Here is a 21,900-nt window from a genome sequence, read left to right as displayed (position 1 = left end):
TTTAAGATCAAAAATGTGTCTTTTGTTTATGCTATTTCCCCATATTGTCTATGCTACTCCCCACTGGACAACCCTATACAGATACTATAAAATAAAGCAGATTTTGTGGTTTGGTGCTGGCTGCAGTCATCAGCTCAGTCAGACCTCCTGATCCCATCTTTTGTTTCTGGGTTTTCTCTTATACTGTATTTTTCTCATTCCCCACCAATTCCATTCTGGTTGGCTCATCCTTCCCCACACTGGTTTGTAACAGTCAACTATGGAGGTTTTACTGTAATTCATGCTCTATAACTTGACCAGTTGAGTCTAATATACATCAAGGGGTAGAAAGTACGGGCTTTGCCCCTTAGTTATATTGAGAGAGGATGCCTGAGAAGGGTGAGGTCTAGAAGAACAGGTCTGCTCAAGGAGACCACTAGGATACATCTGCAGGGTCCTCTCCATGGTGACTCAGCTCTTGGGAATTTGTAAACTTAACTTCCTGAAACTTGGAAATTTCCACTTCTGTGAAATCCTGTAGTTCTGTGAGGGCTGGAATAGTACCTTCTGCTTAATTCGAACTGGCCAATGAAAAAGGTATCTATGGGTTGGAACTTTTTGACCGCAGATAAAAAGGGAAAGACCAAGCCAGAAGCTAGTTGGGGAGTATGGTCATTTGGAATTCTTCTATGCTGTAAGCTCCCGCCTGGTGAATAAAGCCCTTCCTCTTATAAACATGGTGTTTGGGTGTTCTTTCTCTCCATTGGGTCTTGTCTTCCTGCAACAGTATTATTTTTTTCTTTAGTGTAAGTTCTTCTTTCATTTTTTATTATTTCCATGTATTGGATTAGGCCTAGTATCCTATAATTTATCAAGTGTTGCAGAAGATTTTTTTTTTAAAGTGAAGGACTGGTCTGAATTGTAAGTTCATCCTACACATACAATTACTGAAAAAGTTTACAGTTAATTGAGACATGATGGCCCAAAGGAATGAATTCAAAGAGCTAACATTGAAGGAAAAGGTTGATCTACATTTCCTGGAAAGCAGCAGCCAAGAAAGATGTAGAACATTTTGGGGTCACAGTTAGCAACATCCAGAAATGCAAACATGAGTACTTGGAGAGATATGGTAAAGAAAGCAGAGACCTTCAGCAGAAAAGGAGGAAAATTTCTCTTGATGAAGTCAATAAAGCCACATTAATCTGGTTCAAACAAATGATAGCTAATGCCCGAATCTCTAGGCCAATGATTTAAGAACATGCTAAAAAATTTGCACAGGAATTTGGGGTGGCAGATTTCTAAGCATCAAGTGGTTGGCTGGAGAAATTTAAACTGTGACATGAGTTCTCCCAGAAACTCTTATGTGGTGAATCCAATGAAGTTCCAACAGAAGTTGTGGAAGAGTTCATCAGAAAGTTCCCAGACTTCACCAGGGGCTTCAAAGATGATGACATATTTAACATGAATGAGTACAGACTCTTTTTGAAGGTGATGCTTGACAGGAGCCTCATCATGAACAGTGACAAAATAAGGGCAGAAAACTTTCCAAAGAACATTTCACAGTTCTGTTTTGTGCTAGCTCAACTAGAGACACAAAGCACTTGGTGATTGGTAAAGTGGCAAAGCCACGTGCATCTAAGAACCTGAAGCCTAAAGATCACTTGGAGATCAAAAAAATGCACATGGATGACTGGTACCCTATCTGAGGAGTAAGTAAAGGGTATTGACAGAATAATTAAGGAGAAACGATCTATTCTATTGACAGTAGATAACGGTCCTGGCCACCTGCAAGTGAACCATCTCACAAATGTGACATTGAAATTTCTGCCTCCAAACATGAGGCAGAAATCCAACCTCTTGACCAATGCATCATCAAAACATTTAAAATGTACTACCAAGCACAGCTCCTGCAGTGGGTCATTACTAGAACACAAACCTGCGGTCCGTCTGTGGAAGCAACTTCATCTGCTACATCAGTTAATGCTCTGGATTCTGTCTAGAGAGATCAGTTCTGCTTGGAATAAAGTTCAGCCAGAAATGATAAAGAAGTGTTTCAAGAAAGTGGGATCTGTCACAACCAAGAGCATGATGTTTTGGCCCCATTTAGTCAGTCCATCTTCCATGGCAAAATTTGAAGGAGTAGATTTTGAAGGTTTCCTTGCAATGGATGATGAGATGGCAACCCATAATGAATCTGACCTAGACGCAATTTTCCAAGTGATAATGACCAAAGTACAGACCAGCATAAAAGTGCATGAAGTGGAAAAAGCAAGTTAGGATGACACAGAAATTGCAGAGATTCCAAAAGAAGAGGATGTCAGACATCTGATAATGCAGTTAAAGTCATTTGTTGTGGAAAAATGCCCAGCTGTGCTGAATGATGTGGTCAAAGTTGAGAGTCCTTTCTCCACTTACTGTATATAATAAGAATAAGAAACAGACCAAGATTGACTCTTTTTTCAGAAAGAATGATTAAACCAAAAAAAAAAAAAAAAAGAATGATTAAACCATGAGAAAACAGTAAATTGATATGATACTGTGTATGATTTTACTGTTTTGATTGTGTATGATTTCATATGATATTTTCTAATAAAAGATGTACAGGAAACTGAAGTACAAGTATGTATTAGTATAGTAGGCCTAGTTCCTTATGTTGACCACCTCCATATGTTGATCAGTTTGTTATAGTCCCTTGGGTGGTCAATTTACAGAGGTTCTACTGTACTATAGTTAACTTGTTTGGACCTAACTACTTCATAAATAGGACTGCTAACATATTTCTTTTGATGTAGGGGCAGTAAACCAGGTAAGTTTGGGAACTTCTGCATTAGAAGATAATGAGGGGGGCGGCGCCTGTGGCTCAGTCAGTAGGGTGCCGGCCCCATATACCGAGGGTGGCGGGTTCAAACCCGGCCCCGGCCAAACTGCAACCAAAAAAAAAAAAAAAAAAATAGCCGGGCGTTGTGGCGGGCGCCTGTAGTCCCAGCTACTCGGGAGGCTGAGGCAAGAGAATCGCTTAAGCCCAGGAGTTGGAGGTTGCTGTGAGCTGTGTGAGGCCACGGCACTCTACCGAGGGCCATAAAGTGAGAGTCTGTCTCTACAAAAAAAAAAAAAAAAAAAAAAGATAATGAGGAATGAGCTAACAATAGCCATGGAAGTTCCCTGTTGGAGATTTCTGGCATTCAGAAGGACTTCAGTGGTTGATACCATTTGTTCTTTATCAAATCTAATTTCATTTATAAAATATAGTTTCTTTACATAATTTGTACATGCTTTTCTAGGTATGTTATACTTTAATATATTTTTAAGTCATGGCTTTTCTTTTTCTCAATACAAGTATATTATGATACCATTTTTATAATTAACAGAAGTTTTTTTTAAAAAAGCCATCAGAGGCCCATAAGCTAAATAGAGTGAAAAAAGAGAGGTATTAAGGCATTTTATTAAACAATCAAGAAGGGAGAGAAAGAGAAAAAAATTTAAGGTTATTTGTATACATATAATACAGTGCATTAAGTAGAACAAAGTAAACAGTAAAACATAAGATAAAAGAGACTCCTTTTACACGTGATGAGCTAGACACTGAGAGGAAACAGGGTACTGAGAACAACAAGCTGAGGCTGGCTAGAGCTGAGGATGGCTAAGATAGGCATAGTAAGAGATGGAAGAAGGGTTATGGTGCACAAATTAGCTACATGTTTGGGCATATAAAAAGTTGTAAGTGCTTTGCCTTCAGGTGACACTTATAAGTCCCCACCTATATATAATATATATATTGTATGTATATATGTATGTATATATATGTGAAAGCCTTAATTATAATGATTTTTCTCACCTGGATTTCATTTCCAGAACTGCAGTTATTTCTTGTTTGGAAGCCTGTACTTGGTATAAGAGCTTAACAATATAGCTAAAGTGTTCTGAGTCAAGCATCATTCCAGCTTCAATAAGCTGTAAGAGAGAGAAAAGAGGAGTCATTCATATAAAAATGTGAAAGAACTGAGAAGTCAGTATGTGTGAAACAACTAAGAGACTGACATAAAAAGTGAAACATGTAGAGAAGTAGATTTAAAACTCATTTAAAAAACTTGAAGGAAATTCCTTCAAATGTTTGAGAACCACAAAAAGATATCCTACTTTAACAATCAATCAATTAATTAATTTTTTTAGAGACAGAGTCTCACTTTGTTGCCCTTGGTAGAGTGCCGTGGCCTCACAGCTCACAGCAGTCTCCACCTCTTGGGCTTAGTTGATTCTCTTGCCTCAGATCCCTGAGTAGCTGGGACTACAGGTGTCTGCCCCAACGCCTGGCTATTTTTTTGTTGCAGTTTGGCCGGGGCCAGGTTTGAACCCGCCACCCTCAGCATATGGGGCTGGCACCCTACTCACTGAGCCACACGCACTGCCCCTACTTTAACAATTTAAAGTGAATAAAAATAATTTTGCATTAGAAATTTGAATTTTCTATTATCCAATCATCTCAACCACTTTATCACCTGTACCTCCTATTTGGTACTCCGCGTGTCTTTGAGTATAGCAATGGTGTTCACACCTCATCCCTCTTTATACACTTTCTGAGTATTGTTCCTATACTTCCCACAGAGCCATGGCCAGGGCTGAATCAGTGATTATTTGTTAAATTAATAACCAGGCGACTGTCTTCCTACACATAACACAGTATTTGATTTAAAAATAACAGTTCAAAGATTTTTCTCTTCCATTCACATGACTCCTTTCTTGTCTTCTTCATGTACCTCACAATCTAATGGACAGAGCCAATAGGGTAGGATCTGGATGCTTCTGGTGTACAAATGGGTGGATGTGAGGCAGGCCTTCTTTCTTCCAAGACATAACATTATCCTGGAAGGGTGGGAAGGTAAAAGGTTGTGGGCTGTCAGTCTTACTAGTTTAGTTGCCCAAATGTTTCTGTTGACTTGGTCCAAAGGTGTTACGACTGGTCCTCTGATGCTAATCTGGGCATAGGGTAACACTGGTGGGATTAGAGTTTAGAATGACTCAATTGACTGGTGATTGAAATTCTGTGAGCAACATATTTGCTGACAATCTTCTGTGGTTCTGTTTTCAGAAATTTCAGAAATTTCCCCCTTTTTAAAATTACTTAAAATGTTTTTGAATGTTTGGGAGAACATATGCTTTACCTCCCCACTATAGACATGAAAAGAATACCAGGAAATAAGAATTTGGGGCAGGATAATAAAATAATAGCAGAGGAGAGTGAGTCTCTATGTGAGATGCTGTAATTTGGTTGTCAGAATTATAATTGATGTGTATTTTGAGAACGATTCTTTTAGTGAAGGATAATAGTAACAAGTTGCTGAGAGCTTTTCCCTACCTTTGGAATCTCAGGAAAATTGTCTCCAATGTTATAACACTAAGCCCTGTGAATGGATCCTAGAAACTCCATCCTAACCCACATGATTAAACAACTTAAACTGAAAATAGTTTTGATGAAAGTAACTCTAAAATGATTCTTTAAAGCCTATTCTAAACATTAAGCTTTAATCCTTAAACTCTTCATAGCAGCTCCTCTGGACTCAAAACACATTCAACTTATTTTTAAAAAGGAAAATAGCTCCTCTCTTAAACCTACCAACCCATCACCTTAACAAATAGTTTCCCAAACTTGATGGAGTAAAAGAGTGAGCACCATGATTATTTACTGACATGCTCTATAACCTCTGAAAAGAACCAACACTGGTCAATCTGTAGCCACTGACTACTCAATGACTTTTGACTAAATGGATAGAGCCAACTATAAACAAACCTGCCCGTGGATTAGTTATCTGGCTACAGATAGACTTTAAAAAGTCTGACCTTTAATACTGCTCAAACACTAGGGTAAATATAAATCGTTTGTTTTTTTTTTTAACAAACTATATAACAACTTAAAGCAATACAAAATAAGATGTTAATTCTCCCTTCTCGATGATATGTTAATTGGATGGGGGATAGTACATGCTTGAATAAGGAGGAGAAAAAGAGCATCTTCTATGATAACACAGTTTTATCATCACTGAACCCTGCATAGTGTCAACAGAGCAATTGGTCCTGGTATTAAACTTCTAGAAATGATGGTTCCATATTAGCCATTCAAAAATCAAAGTCAGTGTCTTGGTTAGATATTCTCTATTAAGGGTAATTTTATTTGGGCAGTAACGACTACATTCTGCTTCCAAGTTATTCACTATCAGATAGTTTATGAGATCCTCACAGAGGTTTTCTGTAACTACTATAGTTGAGTAGTAATTTGTGATTTGAAAAAATTTCTAGGCTAGTAATTCTGTCAAGTTTTATAACTAGAGGTATTCACTCAAATATTTGTTTCTCTGCTAATGTGGTTCCAGTGTTGCTTCTGAAAGAAAACTGGGGCTCTTCTACTATCAGGCCTATTCTAAAGTAGATGGCTGAGTAGTACAAAACACTAAGAAATATTCAATAAAAGTTAAAATTTCAATCTGATTAAAAAACAGGTAAAAAATCTGAATAGACATTTCTCAAAAGATACAAAAATGATCAACAAGTATACAAAAAAAATTCTGAACACCACTAATCAGAGAAATGTAAATCAAAAGTACAATGAGGGCTCGGCGCCCGTAGCACAGTGGTTACAGTGTCAGCCACATAGGCTTGGGCTGGTGGGTTTGAACCCGGCCTGGGCCAACTAAAGCAACAATAATGACTGCAACAACAACAAAAAACAGCCAGGCATTGTGGCAGGTGCCTGTAGTCCCAGCTACTTGGGAGGCTGAGGCAAGAGAATCCCTTAAGCCCAAGACTTGGAGGTTGCTGTGAGTTGTGATGCCATAGCACCCTACTGAGGGTGACATAGTAAGACTCTGTCTCAAAAACAAACAAACAAACTACAATGAGGTATCATCAAATCCAGTTAAAATGACTTCCATCCAAAATATTGGCAACAGTGAAGGCTGGGAAGGGATGTACAGAAAGAAGAACTCTTGTACACAGTTGGTGGGAATGTAAAATAGGTATAGCACAGAAGTTTCATAAAAAAACTAAGTACTACCATGTGATCCAGCAATCCCACTGCCAGGTATATGTCCAAAAGAAAGGATACACTATATCAAAGGCATATCTATACTCCTATGTTTACTGCAGCACTATTAACACTAGCCAAGATTTAGAATCGACCTGAACATCCATCTGTAGATGAATGGATACAGAAAATGTAGTATATGTACACAATGAAATATTATTTAGCCATAAGAGAATGAAATCCTGTCATCTGCAACAAGATGGATGGAACTGGAGGAGACATGATGTTAAGTGAAATAAGCCAGACATAGAAAGACAAATTTTGCACGCTCTCATTCAAATGTGGGATCTAAAAATTAAAACAAGTGAACTCATGGAGAATGATGGTTACCAAAGGCTGGGAAGGATAAAGGGGAACACAGAATAAAGTGGTGATGGTTAACAGGTGCAAAAATACAGTTAGAATGGAATTCTCTCTCCCTCCTCCTCCCCAGATTTCCCCATTTCTCTCTTCCCCTCTGTGAGGACACAGAGACACAATGCTAGCCACAAGCCAAGGAAAGAGCCCTCACCAGAACCCAACCATACTGGCACCCTGATCTAGATCTCCAACCTCCAGAATTATGGCAAAAAATCTGTTGTTTAAATCACGCAGTCTAGGTGGTCATCTTTGAAGTACTCCCCTTGGCCATCTGCTGACTCTAGTGATATTCAGCAGTGAGGTATATGGCTCTTTTTCTAGGATGAGTTCACAAACTGAATCGTCAGAACTTGTGTAACAGCTCTGCTGGCCATTCCAGAAAAGGAGTTCCAAAATTGCTTTGAAGGGTAGACCAGGTGTAGGCATCAGTGCATAGCTTCCCAAGGATAGCACTTCAAAGGTGACTGTAGTGATATTCAGCAAAGAGTTATGTACCACTTTTTCTAGTATGAGTCAAAATCTTAATTGTCTGACCTGCCACTTTGTTGTGGCAGCTCAAGACAAGTTAAACAACCAGAATCCTTTTCCCTTTGTTTTGGAAGCAGCTTTCTTTTGGGATATAACCCCTTCACAATTTTATTTATTATTTATTGTTATTTTTTTAAGACAAAGTCTCACCTTGTCACCCTACGTAGAATGCCATGGCATCATAACTCACAACCTCAAACTCTTGTGCTCAAGTGATTCTCTTGCTCCAGCTTCCTAAGTAGCTGGGACTACACGTGCTCACCACAATTAGAGACAGAGTCTCTTTCTTGCCCAGGCTGGTCTTGAATTCCTGAGCTCAAGTAATCCACCTGCCTTGGCCTCCGAGAATGCTAGGATTACAGGTGTGAGCCACATTGCACCAGTATTTTTTTTTTATTTTAGTTTTTTAATTCAAATTTTTATTTACATTTAGGTATTTGGGTTTTTTTTTTTTTTGTATATGAAGGAATCTTAGCATTTATTTTTTAACTTATGGCATAAGAAATTTTACATAAAAACTAGTTACAAAACAAGAACAGAGAGAAGATACAAGAAAGTTTATGTACTGGAAACAAATAGTACTACCCACGTATAATGCACATCCTTATTTTCCCTTAAAATTTTGGGCAAAAAAGTATGCATTATATATGGTAAAAAAAATAGAACGAATAAAATTTAGTATTTGAGAGCACAACAGAGTGACTATATTCAACAATAAATTACTGTATATTTTTAAATAACTAAAAGAATGGAATTGGGACATTATAATAAAGAAATGATAAATGCTTGAGGTGATGGATACCCTAACTTCCCTGATTACACATTGTATCAGGGAATGACTGTATTAAAACATCACATGTACCCCATAAATATATATACCAATTATGTATCCATAATTAAAAATAAAAAATTAAAAAAAACTTTTAACATTTTTATGAGAGCCATAAACACTCATGTTTATCTTTTGTTTAGTGCCAAGATTAAAACTAATTCCTAGCTACCATGTTTCTACTTTCCTTGTTTTGGTCATGATTTTCTATTTATAGTGTATTAGTTTGTTTGTACTTGTTGTAAATAAACTTTTCTTTACTCATCCTTAAGGAGTAGAGATGAAGACAGTTTACACATCAGAAAGTCGAGTGCCTGGAACTACTTATTAAAGGAGAAGGCTTGTCAGTCACTAAAGTCTGTTTACCAATCCTATTTCAAGAGAAAAAAATATTTCTGGAAATAGAATTTTTTTGGCATCTGAAATGTGAATAAAAGGCAACTCCAGGTTATAAATGAAAACAATTATTTTCTTGGTTATTCACTAAGCGAATAAACAAATAAAATAAAATCATACCTTACAAAAGATATCAATTAAAGCAGGTACAGCACTCCTTAATTTCATAGTTGCCACATGCTCAAATATTTTTAGTAATATTGTCAGAGCAGGCTGGATAAAACAAAAAAATCACACTCATTTTCATGTCTTCTTTCAGTACACCTTAAGTTTCTCAAATTCGTTTATGCTGAAAAACACAAGTGTTCGCTAGGAAGTATTCAACAAACAGAAATCTAACTGCCAAATTCAAACAAAAAGAGTAACTGAGAAATTAACTTAAAATATTTAAAAATATATTTGCAAATTACTTACCAGCATTTTAACCATTACGCTGAGGTTCACTACCTGAAATACTTCTTTCAATAAACAATGTTTGAGTAAGGAATTTAGAAGGTCATTTAGCACTTGTAAATCAAAGCGTACACCCGGGGGAAACTTTCTATAGTATTCCATAAATATGTTTACTGAAAATAAAAATATATTAAAGTCATTTTCTGTTTTAAAATATTCATCTTCCTAAATCAGACAATTTTTCTATATTTAAAAATAAAGCGGTGTTAATTTAATTTAAAGACTTTAAAGGTATAAGTGTGATACCAGAAATAAATGAAAAAAATTAAACTCAAGGCCAAAATGGCAATACATATGAAATTAAGCATTTTCAACACTAGACTAGAAGCTAATTCATGTGCTATCCACAAAGAATAGGTCCAGACTGACAAATACATCATGATCTCAATATGAACTTTTAAGGAGTCAAGGGAGTCTTGAAGTAGTGGCCTGGGTACATATGCAAAATTGTATAATTTGATGATGAATGCATTCTTTTTGTTTTAATTCCACAACATGTTGAACTGGTGATGTTTTTGATATCAGTCTATGATTATGATCATTCTACTAAAACTATAATAATTCTCATTTCCTTTGAGAAAGTAGTTAATGTTGATACAGTTCCTTAATCTATTTTCTTTTTTATTTTTTTGAGATAGGGTTTCTTTCACTCTCTTGCCTAGGCTAGAGTGTAGTGGCATCATTATATCTCAATGCAAACCTCAAACTCCTGGGCTCAAGTGATCCTCCTACCTTAGCCTCCCTAGAAGCTGGGACCACATATGCAAGCCACCACACCCATCTAATTTTTATGTTTTGTGTATGTGGTTTTTTTTTTTTTTTTTTTTTGTAGAGATGGGATCTTGTTCTGTCTTGGGCTGGTCTTGAACTCCTGGTCTCAAGATATTTTCCTGCCTCAGCCTCCCAAAGTGCCAGGATTATAGGAATGAGCCACCGAGCCTGGCCTTTCATCTACTTTCTATATAACCTATGCATTTCCAATTCTTCTCCATTGATTTCACTAAAATTATTTTAACTGAGATCATTTTGTTGATTCCTTTTTTGTCCCCCATCCCCAAATTTCTCAAGTCAAACTTGTATACCTTACCTAAAACTGATTTAATTAAAATTACTTGTGGTTTTATTTTTCTGTTAATTATTATTTTTTAGACAGAGGATCCCGTTCTGTTGCTCAGGTTGGAGTCAGTGGTGAGATTATAATAATTTGAGGTTGTAGCCTCAAATTCCTGGGCTCAAACAATACTCCTGCCTCAGCCTCCTGGATAGCTGGTACTATAGGCACAAGCCAGATAATTTTTCTTATTTTTTTGTAGAGATGGGGGTCTCTCGATGACACCTCGGCTGGTCTCAAACTCCAGCCTCAAGTGGTCCTCCTTCCTCAGCCTCCCAAAGTGCTGGGATTACAGAAGTAAACCATAGCACCTAGCCATTGTGTTCATTATTTCTCCCAGATACACTTAATACTAGCTAGATTACTTAGTGTTTAGGAAAGTCAGTAGCTACTGACACACACAACTGAAAAACTGATGTTAAAGTTATAATTTTAAGTAACTTTAATAATGTGGAGCAATAATACTAAACTTTGTTGTAAGGCTTCTCTATATACTACAATTGTTTACCCTAGACACATATAAATAAATTCTTACAGCTATTCTTTTTGCTGTATCTACATAGTTGCCTATATTGAAGCAGATCAACTGATAATATTGGAAATTCAGGGTCTGCTTACTATAACTTACTAATAAAACTAAACTGCAGATGTTTAAAAAAGGAATAGTTGGGAAGAATCTATATTAGCCAGTATATAAAGAGTCCACTAATTGATGTGAAACCCACTTCCTTTTTGTCATTAAGCTATTTTTTATTTTAATATTATTTCTCCTTTTAAAATGATCCTCTCTGATAAAACTGTTGGGTGAAACAAACATTTTAATACCTTTTGACACGAAATGTTACGCTGCTTTGAAAAAAGGTTTTGTGAATAAATAATGCTACTTCACCAAGGACTTACCAGGACCAGGCACTTTTACTCCTTTCTTTGATTAGGAGCGCACAATTCCAGTGAACCAGTAGCCACTGGATTTTTCCTCTCCAGATCTGTTTCCAATTCTCACAAGAAGAATGCCTTTCTAAATAGCTGATTGAATTCTTGTTATTTTTATAAGTTGGAATGTTTTTGTGTATCACCAATGGTAAATCTACAATATTTGAATTTTTTCACTTTAAATTTACATGATAAATTTATATCTTTTGTATTTCCTTTGATTACATTAAACCACAGAGATTATCATCTTTCCTAAAATATTATTTAAAAAACTTACTTTTTTCTACTGAACTGCTAAAATACTATAATGATGTATTTTTATATATACAAAACAGTAGTAGTTACCAAATGTTTTTAGCCATAAAACTTCTGGAAGGGAAATTTTATGTGGAAATTCAAATATAAAATACATACAAGGGGACCAATAATTTTACTCCCAGGTATATTACCAAAAGGACTGAGATTAGGGACTCAAACAGATGCTTGTATATCAAGGTTCACAGCAATATTACTCAGAATACCCAAGGCAGAAACGACCCAAGGGCGCACCAATGATGAAAGGATAAACAAAATGTTGTATATACATACATTGAAATATTATTCAGCTTTTAAAAGGAAGGAAATTGTGACATATGTTATAATATGGATGAACCTTGGACATTTTGGGAAATAAGCCAGACTCAAAAGGGCAAAATAAAATTCCCCTTATATAAAGTAGCTAGAATAGGCAAATTCATAGAGCCAGAAAGTAGATTAGAGGTTATCAGTGGGTAGAGGATGGAGGGTCATGAGAGCTACTACTTAACAGATACAGAGTTTCTGTTCAGGATGATAAAATGTTCTGGAAACAAACAGAGATAATGGTTATACAACGTTGTGAATATATTTAATGCCAGTGAATTGTACACGTAAATATTTAAAATGCTAAATATGTTATGTATATTTATCTCTGTCTCTCTCCCGCATACTTTCTCTCTCTTAGAGTCAGAGAAAGACTATAGAAATGTTCCAGATTAAAGGAGGTTAAAAAACATAACAACTAAATGAATACCTAATTCTGAAGTAGATCTTAGACTTGAGGCAAAAATACTACAAAGGATATTACTGGGTTAATTGACAAATTCTGAATAGAAATAGATTAGACAAAACTACCTTAGCTGTGTTACTTTAACTGATGTGAATAAATGTACAATGGTTATATATAAAGATAGTCTACTTTCATTAAATATCCGCTGAAGTATGTAGAGGTAAAAGGACATGATATATATAATTAATCTTCAAGCGGTTCAGAGAAAAAGATGTATATGTGTACACACATACATACACAAAAGGGGGGAGGGAGAGACAGAATAAGTGTAAATGATAAAGTAAGGATGTAAGTGTTCTTTGTATTATTTTTGTTTTTGTAACTTTTTATAAATTTGAAATTATTTCTAAATAAAAATTTTTAATTAAGAAAAAAAACTTCTGGAAAGAGAATTTTATGCGGAAATTCAAACAAAACAAAACTACGATTAAACAGGGGAATGGGCAATCCTACCCATTCAGCTACCTCCCCTTGTGCACCAAAGGTCCCTAAGGCCTCTCCATAGAGCCTGAGCAGTTGGACCTACACCTTGTAGTACAGTGAATCTAACTCTTTAGGGGGATGAAACAGGTTTCTAAGTTGTTATGCAGTTATCTCAACATCATTTATTAAATGATTCCTCCTTTCTCAAATATTACGGTCTTTCTAAACACTAAACCTTCTGACCTGCTACTAATCTTTCTATTTTTACACCAAACAACTCCCACAGGTTCTTGACAATTTCTTAACACTTATTCTTTGTTTTAAGCTCTTATTTTTGTTCTATATCAGTTGTTTTATTTTTTATTTTATTTATTTTTGGTTTTTGGCTGGGGCTAGGTTTGAACCCGCCACCTCCGGCATATGGGGCCAGTGCCCTACTCCTTGAGCCACAGCGCCGCCCTATATCAGTTGTTTTAAAACTAAATTCAGATTATTTCTCCTGTAGCTATACTGGATCTTTACATAATAAGAATTATATTTTGAGGAGTTTTGCATCTTTTCTGTGTCATCCTTTCTTTATTCACATCTGTTATGAAATTATCTACAATTTAATAGTTCATCCACATTTATCCATATGCAGTTTCTTGTTCTTGGCTATCACAATCCCTCAGATAACAAGTTTATTTCTATATAGATTCTTATTACCTCTATCTTATATATTTTTTCCTTGTTATAGTTAGATTAAATCTAGACTAGCAGTTCTCTTAGATGCTGCCTCTAATCCTTGGGGGAAATGATACCACCAGCAAAACAAAACAATAAACTTGTCAGAGATTTTGTTTTTAGCTGAATGAGACTTCATATAGATGAATATGAAGCTCTGTTACCACCTCATTATGTAGCTTTGGTGGCTATGTAAGGGTAACAAGCATAAAGAAAGCCTGGTTCCTGTCCTCTTTGGGCTCATAATCTAGCGGGGGAGGGGATGGTAGAGGCAAAGAATAAGATGGGGTTGTGAAATCAAATAAGCGCATAATAGAGGAGGTAATCCTATTTCCTATGACTCAGCCTTGAAAGTTAAATAGATTTTTGCTGTGGGGAACAGGGATGGAAGGAGAGGCATTCCAGGCAGAGAGCAGTGGCAGTAGTAGTGCTGAAATTATAACACAGCATGGAATATTTAGGGACCTGAACAGAACTCACTATGCATGACTACAAGGAGTATAAAAAGAGAAAGATGAAGAAGTAGGAAAAAGTCAGCCTCCAAAAGATCCTTTCAGATAGATTTAAAGGCTAATTAAAAAATATCCTTTTCTCTGTTTCATACTTATAAATAAAATTTGTAAGTCATTAAAACATTAGTTTATGAGGGAATTACAGTGTTTAGGTGAACTATCATTTATTAACCAAAATATCATTTAATTTTTTATTTAATCCTTTCTAAGGCCGACAGAGCCACTCTTAGGTAAGGCATTCAGTTTTCATACTTAGAAAATATTGAATTTACTTTCAAGCCACTTTTAAACAACAGCACATTGTTTGAAATACCCACACTAATAAATATATACTAATCTTTCAACCGTTTCATACCTGCACGTTGTAGCAAACACGGCTCATTGATACCTATATATTTCTTAAACACATCCATGCAAATCTGCAAAAGCCATGAAAAGTATAAAATTACCTTTCTGATATTTCATAAGAACTACATGAATTTCAATCCTATCTTTTTCTTTATTTCAAGTTTTTAAAATGAATGTAAGCATTGGAATAAAAAATAGATGTCTGGCTAACTCAGTTTTGAAATGCATACTGAATTCATTACAAAAACCTTATTTAGGTTATTTAAAAAATAATCATTTACTGGAATAAGGATAAACACACTGACTAATGTACTAGAACAAACAGCCCAGAAAAAGACCCACGTATACACAGTCAGCTGACTTACAACATGGTAACCCTGCAGTGCAGTGGAGAAGGGTGGTCTTTTTATTATATTTGATTATTTTTTTAGAGACAGAGTCTTGCTCTGTCGCTAAGGCTGGAATGCAATGGCAAGACCTGGGCTCAAGCAACATGCCAGCCTCAGCCTCCGAAGTTGCTAAGAGGATGGACTTCTGAATAAATGGTACTGGGTCTGAAGATCCACATGGGAAAAAATGTATACTGACCCTCTTCTCATATCATAAACAAAAATCAACTCTGGATTAGAGTTCTAAATGCAAAAGGTAAAACAATCAACTTTTTTTTGTAGAGACAGAGTCTCACTGTACCGCCTTCGGGTAGAGTGCCGTGGCGTCACATGGCTCACAGCAACCTCTAACTCTTGGGCTTACGCTATTCTCTTGCCTCAGCCTCCCGAGCAGCTGGGACTACAGGCGCCCGCCACAACGCCTGGCTATTTTTCTGTTGCAGTTTGGCCGGGGCTGGGTCCGAACCCGCCACCCTCGGCATATGGGGCCGGCGCCCTACAAAACAATAAACTTTTTAAAGAAAAACACAGGAGAACATCTTATTGGTCTTAGAAAAGATATCTTCAATAGGATGTAAGAAGACCACAAAAGAAAATAATTGAGAAATTGCACTATATACGAATTAAGAGATTTTTGTCTCTCAAAAGACACTTTTTAGGCAAAAAGGCGAGTAGTGAAGTAGTAGAAGACATTTGTGATACACACACACACACACACACAGAGTGTCCATAAAATAGACAACTATTTTAAATTGCACACGAACTTTATGGACACCCTGTATATATCTTACACTAGATATATATATCTAGTGTAAGAATCTGTGCCCAAAAATACATATAATGAATTCTTGGTATGAAAAAGACAATCCTATAGAACATAGGCAAAATATATATATATACTTCCAAAAATAGCATATCCAAATATCAATAAAAAATGCTCAACTTAAATCATCAGGGTAGGCATCACTCCCACCCCCAGTCTCTGAATGGCTAAAATTAAAAGGCTTGTATTATCAAAAGTACTGGTAAGGATATGAAGCAGCTAGAATTCTCAGACAATTGCTGTTGAGAGTATAATTTGACAAAACCACTCTAGAAACCTGTTTGGTAGTACCTATTAAGGCTGAACATATATAGATCCTATAATTTAGCAATTCCAGTCTTAAATATAACGTATCAGAATATGTGCACATCTTCACCAAAAGACATTCAGAAGAACACTGATAGCATCACAACTATAATATCCAAATCTGAAAATTACCCAAATGCCCATCATAATACTTATCCACAAAAATTAATTATAGTATACTCACACAACAAAATATTAACTATTATATAGCAATGAGAAAGACACATCTATGATTAATAAAAAAGATAAATCTCAAAAATATTGAGCAAAAGAAGTCAGACATAAAAGAATACACATTGTATGATTTCATTTGTATAAAAACAAAAAAAACCCAAAGTTAATCTATGCTCTTAGGCGTCAATGAGATAGTTATTAAAACAATCTCTACTCCAAAGACTTCAGGTTTTACCTTTTCATCTCCTTGCTCAGGCACATGAGCAAACTTGCATTGTGATCGTTCACAACCACGTAACGTATTAAAATGAAATTTGCAGTACCTATGGGGTATCATCAACCCTAGGGGCTTCTGGAACACCTAGAAAATTAGGAAAATTCCCTTTCTATGTTAACTGCAAAACATTTATTATAATCAAGAAAGAAAGCATTTGAAGCAACAAATATTATGTATCCCAAACAGTATCAAAATAAACTGCTTTCTAAATTGATAAGAAAAAATTAAACTCCAAATAATATATACACATATATTCTTAATTTTAGAGACAAAGTCTTGCTCCATTGCTCAGGTTGGAGTGCAGTGGTGCAATCCAGCCTCAAATTTCTGGGCTCAAGTGATCCTCTTGTCTCAGCCTCCCAAGTAGCTGGGACCGCTCGTACACACCACCATGCCCAGTTAATTTTTGTTATTTTTTTAAGAGCGAGGTCTTGCTGTGTTGCTCAGGCTGAATTCATTACTGAATTACATCTTAGGTACCCTTGAACTCCTGGCCTCAAGCAGTCCTCCTACTTTACCCTCTTGAGTTGCTAAGATTACAGGTGTGAGCCATCCAAACTAGCTACATTTTTAAAAATAATGAAAATCAATTTAAGACCAGGCGTAGTGGTTCACACCTGTAATCCTAGCACTTTGGGAGGCTAAGGCAGGTGGATTGCTTGAGCTCAGGAATTCGAGACCAGCCTGAGCAAGAGGGAGACCCCCATCTCTACTAAAAATAGAAAAACTAGCTGGGAATTGTGGCGGGTGCCTGTAATCCCAGCTACTCAGGAGGCTGAGGTAAGAAGATCACCTGAGTCCAGGAGTTTGAGATTGCTTGAGCTATGACACCATGGCACTCTCCCCAGGGCAACAGAGTGAGACTCTGTCTCAAAAAAAAAAAAATCAATTTAGAGTGAATTTTCTCAATTTCTTAGTATGAAGTATTTCATCAAGATTATTTTGTTTTATATCACATTTTTAAAAGACTTTATATTTTAAGAGAAGTCTTAGGTTCACAGCAAAAATGAAAGTACAGAGATATCCCAGAGTCCTTGTTTCCCCCACTTTACATGTTTTTAAAAGCTTATGTATATTCCCTCTTCCTTTTCATGCACACCTGCCCCTATTTTTACAAGAAGTTAATTCCATTATAATATGCATTATATTTCAGATGCATTTATTAGAACTGAAATTCTCCTTAGCTTTTCTGATTAATAGAAAAAGGTAAGACTTTCCTCATAAACTGCTTTACATCTCCAGCTTTCTCACTCATCACAGGGAACTATTCATCTTATATTTTCTGTTTTGTATGTTCCCCCTCTGCTGCTTTCAACCTCATACGTTATCTGTAAATATCTGAGTCACTACTTATTTTCTGCCTCATACTATCAACCTCCATTTGAAATCTATAAAATGTCTAGAACTGCTTAAAAAATTACAGTAGAACAAATACAACTAGAAGAGTCTAAAGCATAGGTTTCATAAAATATTTTTTTAAAGTAGAAAACTTACCCCTACATTTTTTTCCCTCTTAAATATTTCACAAATTTCAGGATTCTGCTGCTTTAGCACAGAATGTGTTCCTGGAAATCTGAAATCTAGAAAAGAGAATAACATTACATACCAATATGTTACAACTTACTCCCTTCATAACAATGAAATAGATGATCACTACTATCTGCTTTAAAGTTTCACTTTGGAATATTCATGTTCAATTCACAGACTGTGCTGCCATGTGTGTTTCTGTGAAATATAGAATGATTTACATCTTAGGTACCCTTAAGTATTTCTAGATCTGAATTTAAAATTTTAAATTCACTAAAGGCTAGAGATAACTTTCCTAAAAAAGCCTTATATACCAGTATTGAGTACTGCATTGAAATGATATGCAGACAAATAAGTTAAACAGACAAATATTGCACACAATAAACCTTTCTAAGAGAAAAATACTTGATGACAAATCTAGATACTACAGATGGAATTGTGTCACACCCAACACTCAAATTCACATGTGGAAGCCCTAACCCCCCATACTACTTTATTTGAAGATAGGGTCTTTATATAAGTAATTAAGGTTAAAAAATGAGGCACTGTGGGGCTTTGATTTGACAAAATTAGTGTCTTTTTAAGAATAGGTACCTAAGAGCTCTTCACACTCCAAGGAAAAGCTATATGAGGACTCAGCAAGAAGGCGGCTATCTGCAAGCCAGAAAGAAAGCCCTCACCAGAAAATGAACCCTGTCAGAACCTTGATCTTGAACTTCTAGCCTCCAGAATTGTGCAAAAAAAATTTCTGTTCTTTAAGCCACTCAATCTGTAGTATTTTGTTATAGCAGCCCAAGCAGACTGATGTACTGGCATCATATTCCTTAATGTTGGTCTTTTAAAATGAGAATTAGGACATTTAAAAATATTTTTTTCTAAAGATAAAACAAATAAAAATAAAAGTATTTTACATTTTAAATCATTTATTTTTTTACTTTGGCAGCATCCTGATACAATTTCAAACAAGCTAAAGCTTTTGCTACATAGCTTTGCAGTAATTTGCATTATGAAAACTGTAAGCCTTTTTAAGATAAAACACATTACCATTGTGGGCATGCTGCTATAGTACATAACAAGAAATCAGTACTGGGAAGGTATGGAAAAGTTAGGTGTATACTACACAAAGTCACTTTAAAGATTCTAAATTCATCCTTCAATGATGAAGGATGAATTTAGATGAAGTATTTTGTTCAAAGGATTATGAATTATCAAAGGAATCGACAAATTCTAAAATACAAATATATTCAATTAAAATACAAATACTTTATGTATAACCTAATTTCCTTGTACTAGTATTATCACATAAATACAGATATTTCAGAAATTGCTCCATCGAAAGTACTAAGAAAAGGTACATAAGCCTTCAATTTTAACATATACTACATCTGTTTCTTTTTTTATAATAAAATGCTTAATTTATGCTCATATCCATGCATACAAGTTTTTATCTTTTTTTTTATTAAATCATAGCTGTGTACATCAATATGATCATGGGGCACCATACACTTGGTTCATAGGCCATTTGACACATTTTCATCACATTTGGAAAGATACATGGAGAACACTTAGAGATCTAAAAATAGATCTGCCATTCAATCCTGTAATTCCTCTGCTGGGCATATACCCAGAAGACCAAAAATCACATCATAACAAAGATATTTGTACCAGAATGTTTATTGCAGCCCTATTCATAATTGCTAAGTCATGGAAAAAACCCAAATGTCCATCGATCCATGAATGGATTAATAAATTGTGGTATATGTACACCATGGAATACTATGCAGCCTTGAAGAAAGATGGAGACTTTACCTCTTTCATGTTTACATGGATAGAGCTGGAACATATTCTTCTCAGTAAAGTATCTCGAGAATGGAAGAAAAAGTATCCAATGTACTCATCCCTACTATGAAACTAATTTAGGACCTTCACATGAAAGCTATAACCCAGTTACAACCTAAGAATAGGGGGAAGGGGGAAAGGGTGGGGAGGGAGGGGGGAGGTGGGTAGAGGGAGGGGCATTGAAAGGATGTCAACTACATCTGTTTCAATTTTTTGTTTGTTTGTTTTGTTTTTGGTGGAAAAGTCTCCTGTCAATTTTCTATATCACCAAAAGCAAACAGGATTTTATTAAGAAAAAAATAGTACCATTCATCCAAGGGTTCGGTATTGTGTCTTCTTGATGACTACTTAGATTCAAGGGAGGTCTTAATAAGCATAGAGGTTTTGGGACCAATGCTGGTAACTGACATTCACTGACTGTGATGTCCACATTTCTTGAATCTTTGCTGTTTGGAGCAGAAAAACCCAAATCAGAATTAAAATGTATTTTTAAAACATTAAAGTAATGAAAATAAAATAAGGAGAAACATAATACTATGTATATGTTACATACTAGGAGGAATACCTCATTTTATTGCTCTTCACAGATACTGCCTTTTTTTTTTTTTTTTAAACAAATGGAAGATTTGTGGCAACAGTATGTTGAGAAGTCTATCCACATCATTTTTCCAACAATATGTGCTCACTTCACATCTCAATGTAACACTTGGGTAACTTTAACAATATTTTGAATTTTTTATTATTATATCTGTTACAGGGATTTGAGATCAGTGATTTTTCACATTAATATAAGAGGGCAAATTAACTGATAAATGTTCTGTGTGTTCTGACTGTTCCACCAACTGGTAGTTCACCCATCTCTCTCCTCCTCAGGCCTCCCTATTTCCTGAGACACAATAATATTGAAACTAGGCCAATTAATAACCCCTACAATGACCCTTCAATGTTGAAGTGAAAGAGTCTCACATCTCTTAGTTTAAATCAAAAGCCAGGAATGATTAAGCTTGGTGAAGAAGGCATGTCAAAGGCTGAGATAGGCCGAAAGCTAGGCCTTTTGTACCAAACAGCCAAGTTGTGAACGCAACGAAATTAAGTGTTCTTTTAGGAGTGTGTTCTCCTGTGAACACACAAATGATAAGAAAGAGAAACCACCTTACATTATTCCTGATACAGAGAAAGTTTTAGTGGCCTGCACAGATCCAACCAACAATAATTTTCCCTTAAACCAGTGGTTCTCAACCTTCTTAATGCCGTGGCCTTTTAATACAGTTCTTGTGGGTTGCGACCCACAGGTTGAGAACTGCTGCTTTAAACCAAAGTAAAACCCTAATTCTCTTCAATTCTATAGAGGCTAAGAGAGGTGAGAAAACTGCAGGAGGTAAGTTTGAAGCTAGCTGAGGGTGATTCATGAGGTTAAAGGAACAAGCTATCTTCTTTAATGTAAAAATGCAAGGAGAAGCAGCAAATTCTAATGGAGAAGCTGCAGAAGGTTAACGAGAAAATCTAGCTAAGATCACTGATGAAGGTGGCTAAACTAAACAATAGACTTCAAAGGCAGATGAAATAATCTTCTATTGGAAGATGCTTTCTAGCTGGCTTTTATAGTAGAGAAGACAAGTCAATGCTTGGCTTCAAAGCTTCAAAGACAGGCTAACTCTTCTTAGGGATTAATGTAGGTGACCTTAAGTTGAAACCAATGCTCACTTACCATTCCAAATACCATTTGGAATTATGCTAAGTCTACTTTGCCTAAGCTCCATAAAGATTTTATGAGAGAGACTTCAGTGGCCATCTCAACAACAAAAATT

General features: G+C 35.8%; 1 protein-coding gene across 1 annotated transcript in view; it reads right to left on the bottom strand.

Annotated features, from left to right (window-relative positions):
- The window catches only part of TOPAZ1 (testis and ovary specific TOPAZ 1), a 104,948-nt gene that overhangs the window by 52,298 nt on the left and 30,750 nt on the right, over positions 1 to 21,900 (bottom strand). The window contains exons 6-12 of the mRNA XM_053599205.1: positions 20,399 to 20,538; positions 18,221 to 18,306; positions 16,685 to 16,810; positions 14,765 to 14,828; positions 9,582 to 9,733; positions 9,288 to 9,380; positions 3,815 to 3,930 (exon numbers count right to left, since the gene is read on the bottom strand). Coding sequence (XP_053455180.1) covers positions 3,815 to 3,930; positions 9,288 to 9,380; positions 9,582 to 9,733; positions 14,765 to 14,828; positions 16,685 to 16,810; positions 18,221 to 18,306; positions 20,399 to 20,538 — 777 coding nt within the window. The remainder of the gene's footprint in view (positions 1 to 3,814; positions 3,931 to 9,287; positions 9,381 to 9,581; positions 9,734 to 14,764; positions 14,829 to 16,684; positions 16,811 to 18,220; positions 18,307 to 20,398; positions 20,539 to 21,900) is intronic.

This window comes from Nycticebus coucang, chromosome 8 (genome assembly GCF_027406575.1).
Source record: "Nycticebus coucang isolate mNycCou1 chromosome 8, mNycCou1.pri, whole genome shotgun sequence".
Taxonomy (NCBI): domain Eukaryota; kingdom Metazoa; phylum Chordata; class Mammalia; order Primates; family Lorisidae; genus Nycticebus; species Nycticebus coucang.
The sequence above is the reverse complement of the archived record's forward strand: the minus strand, read 5'-3'. Positions and strand labels throughout refer to the sequence as shown.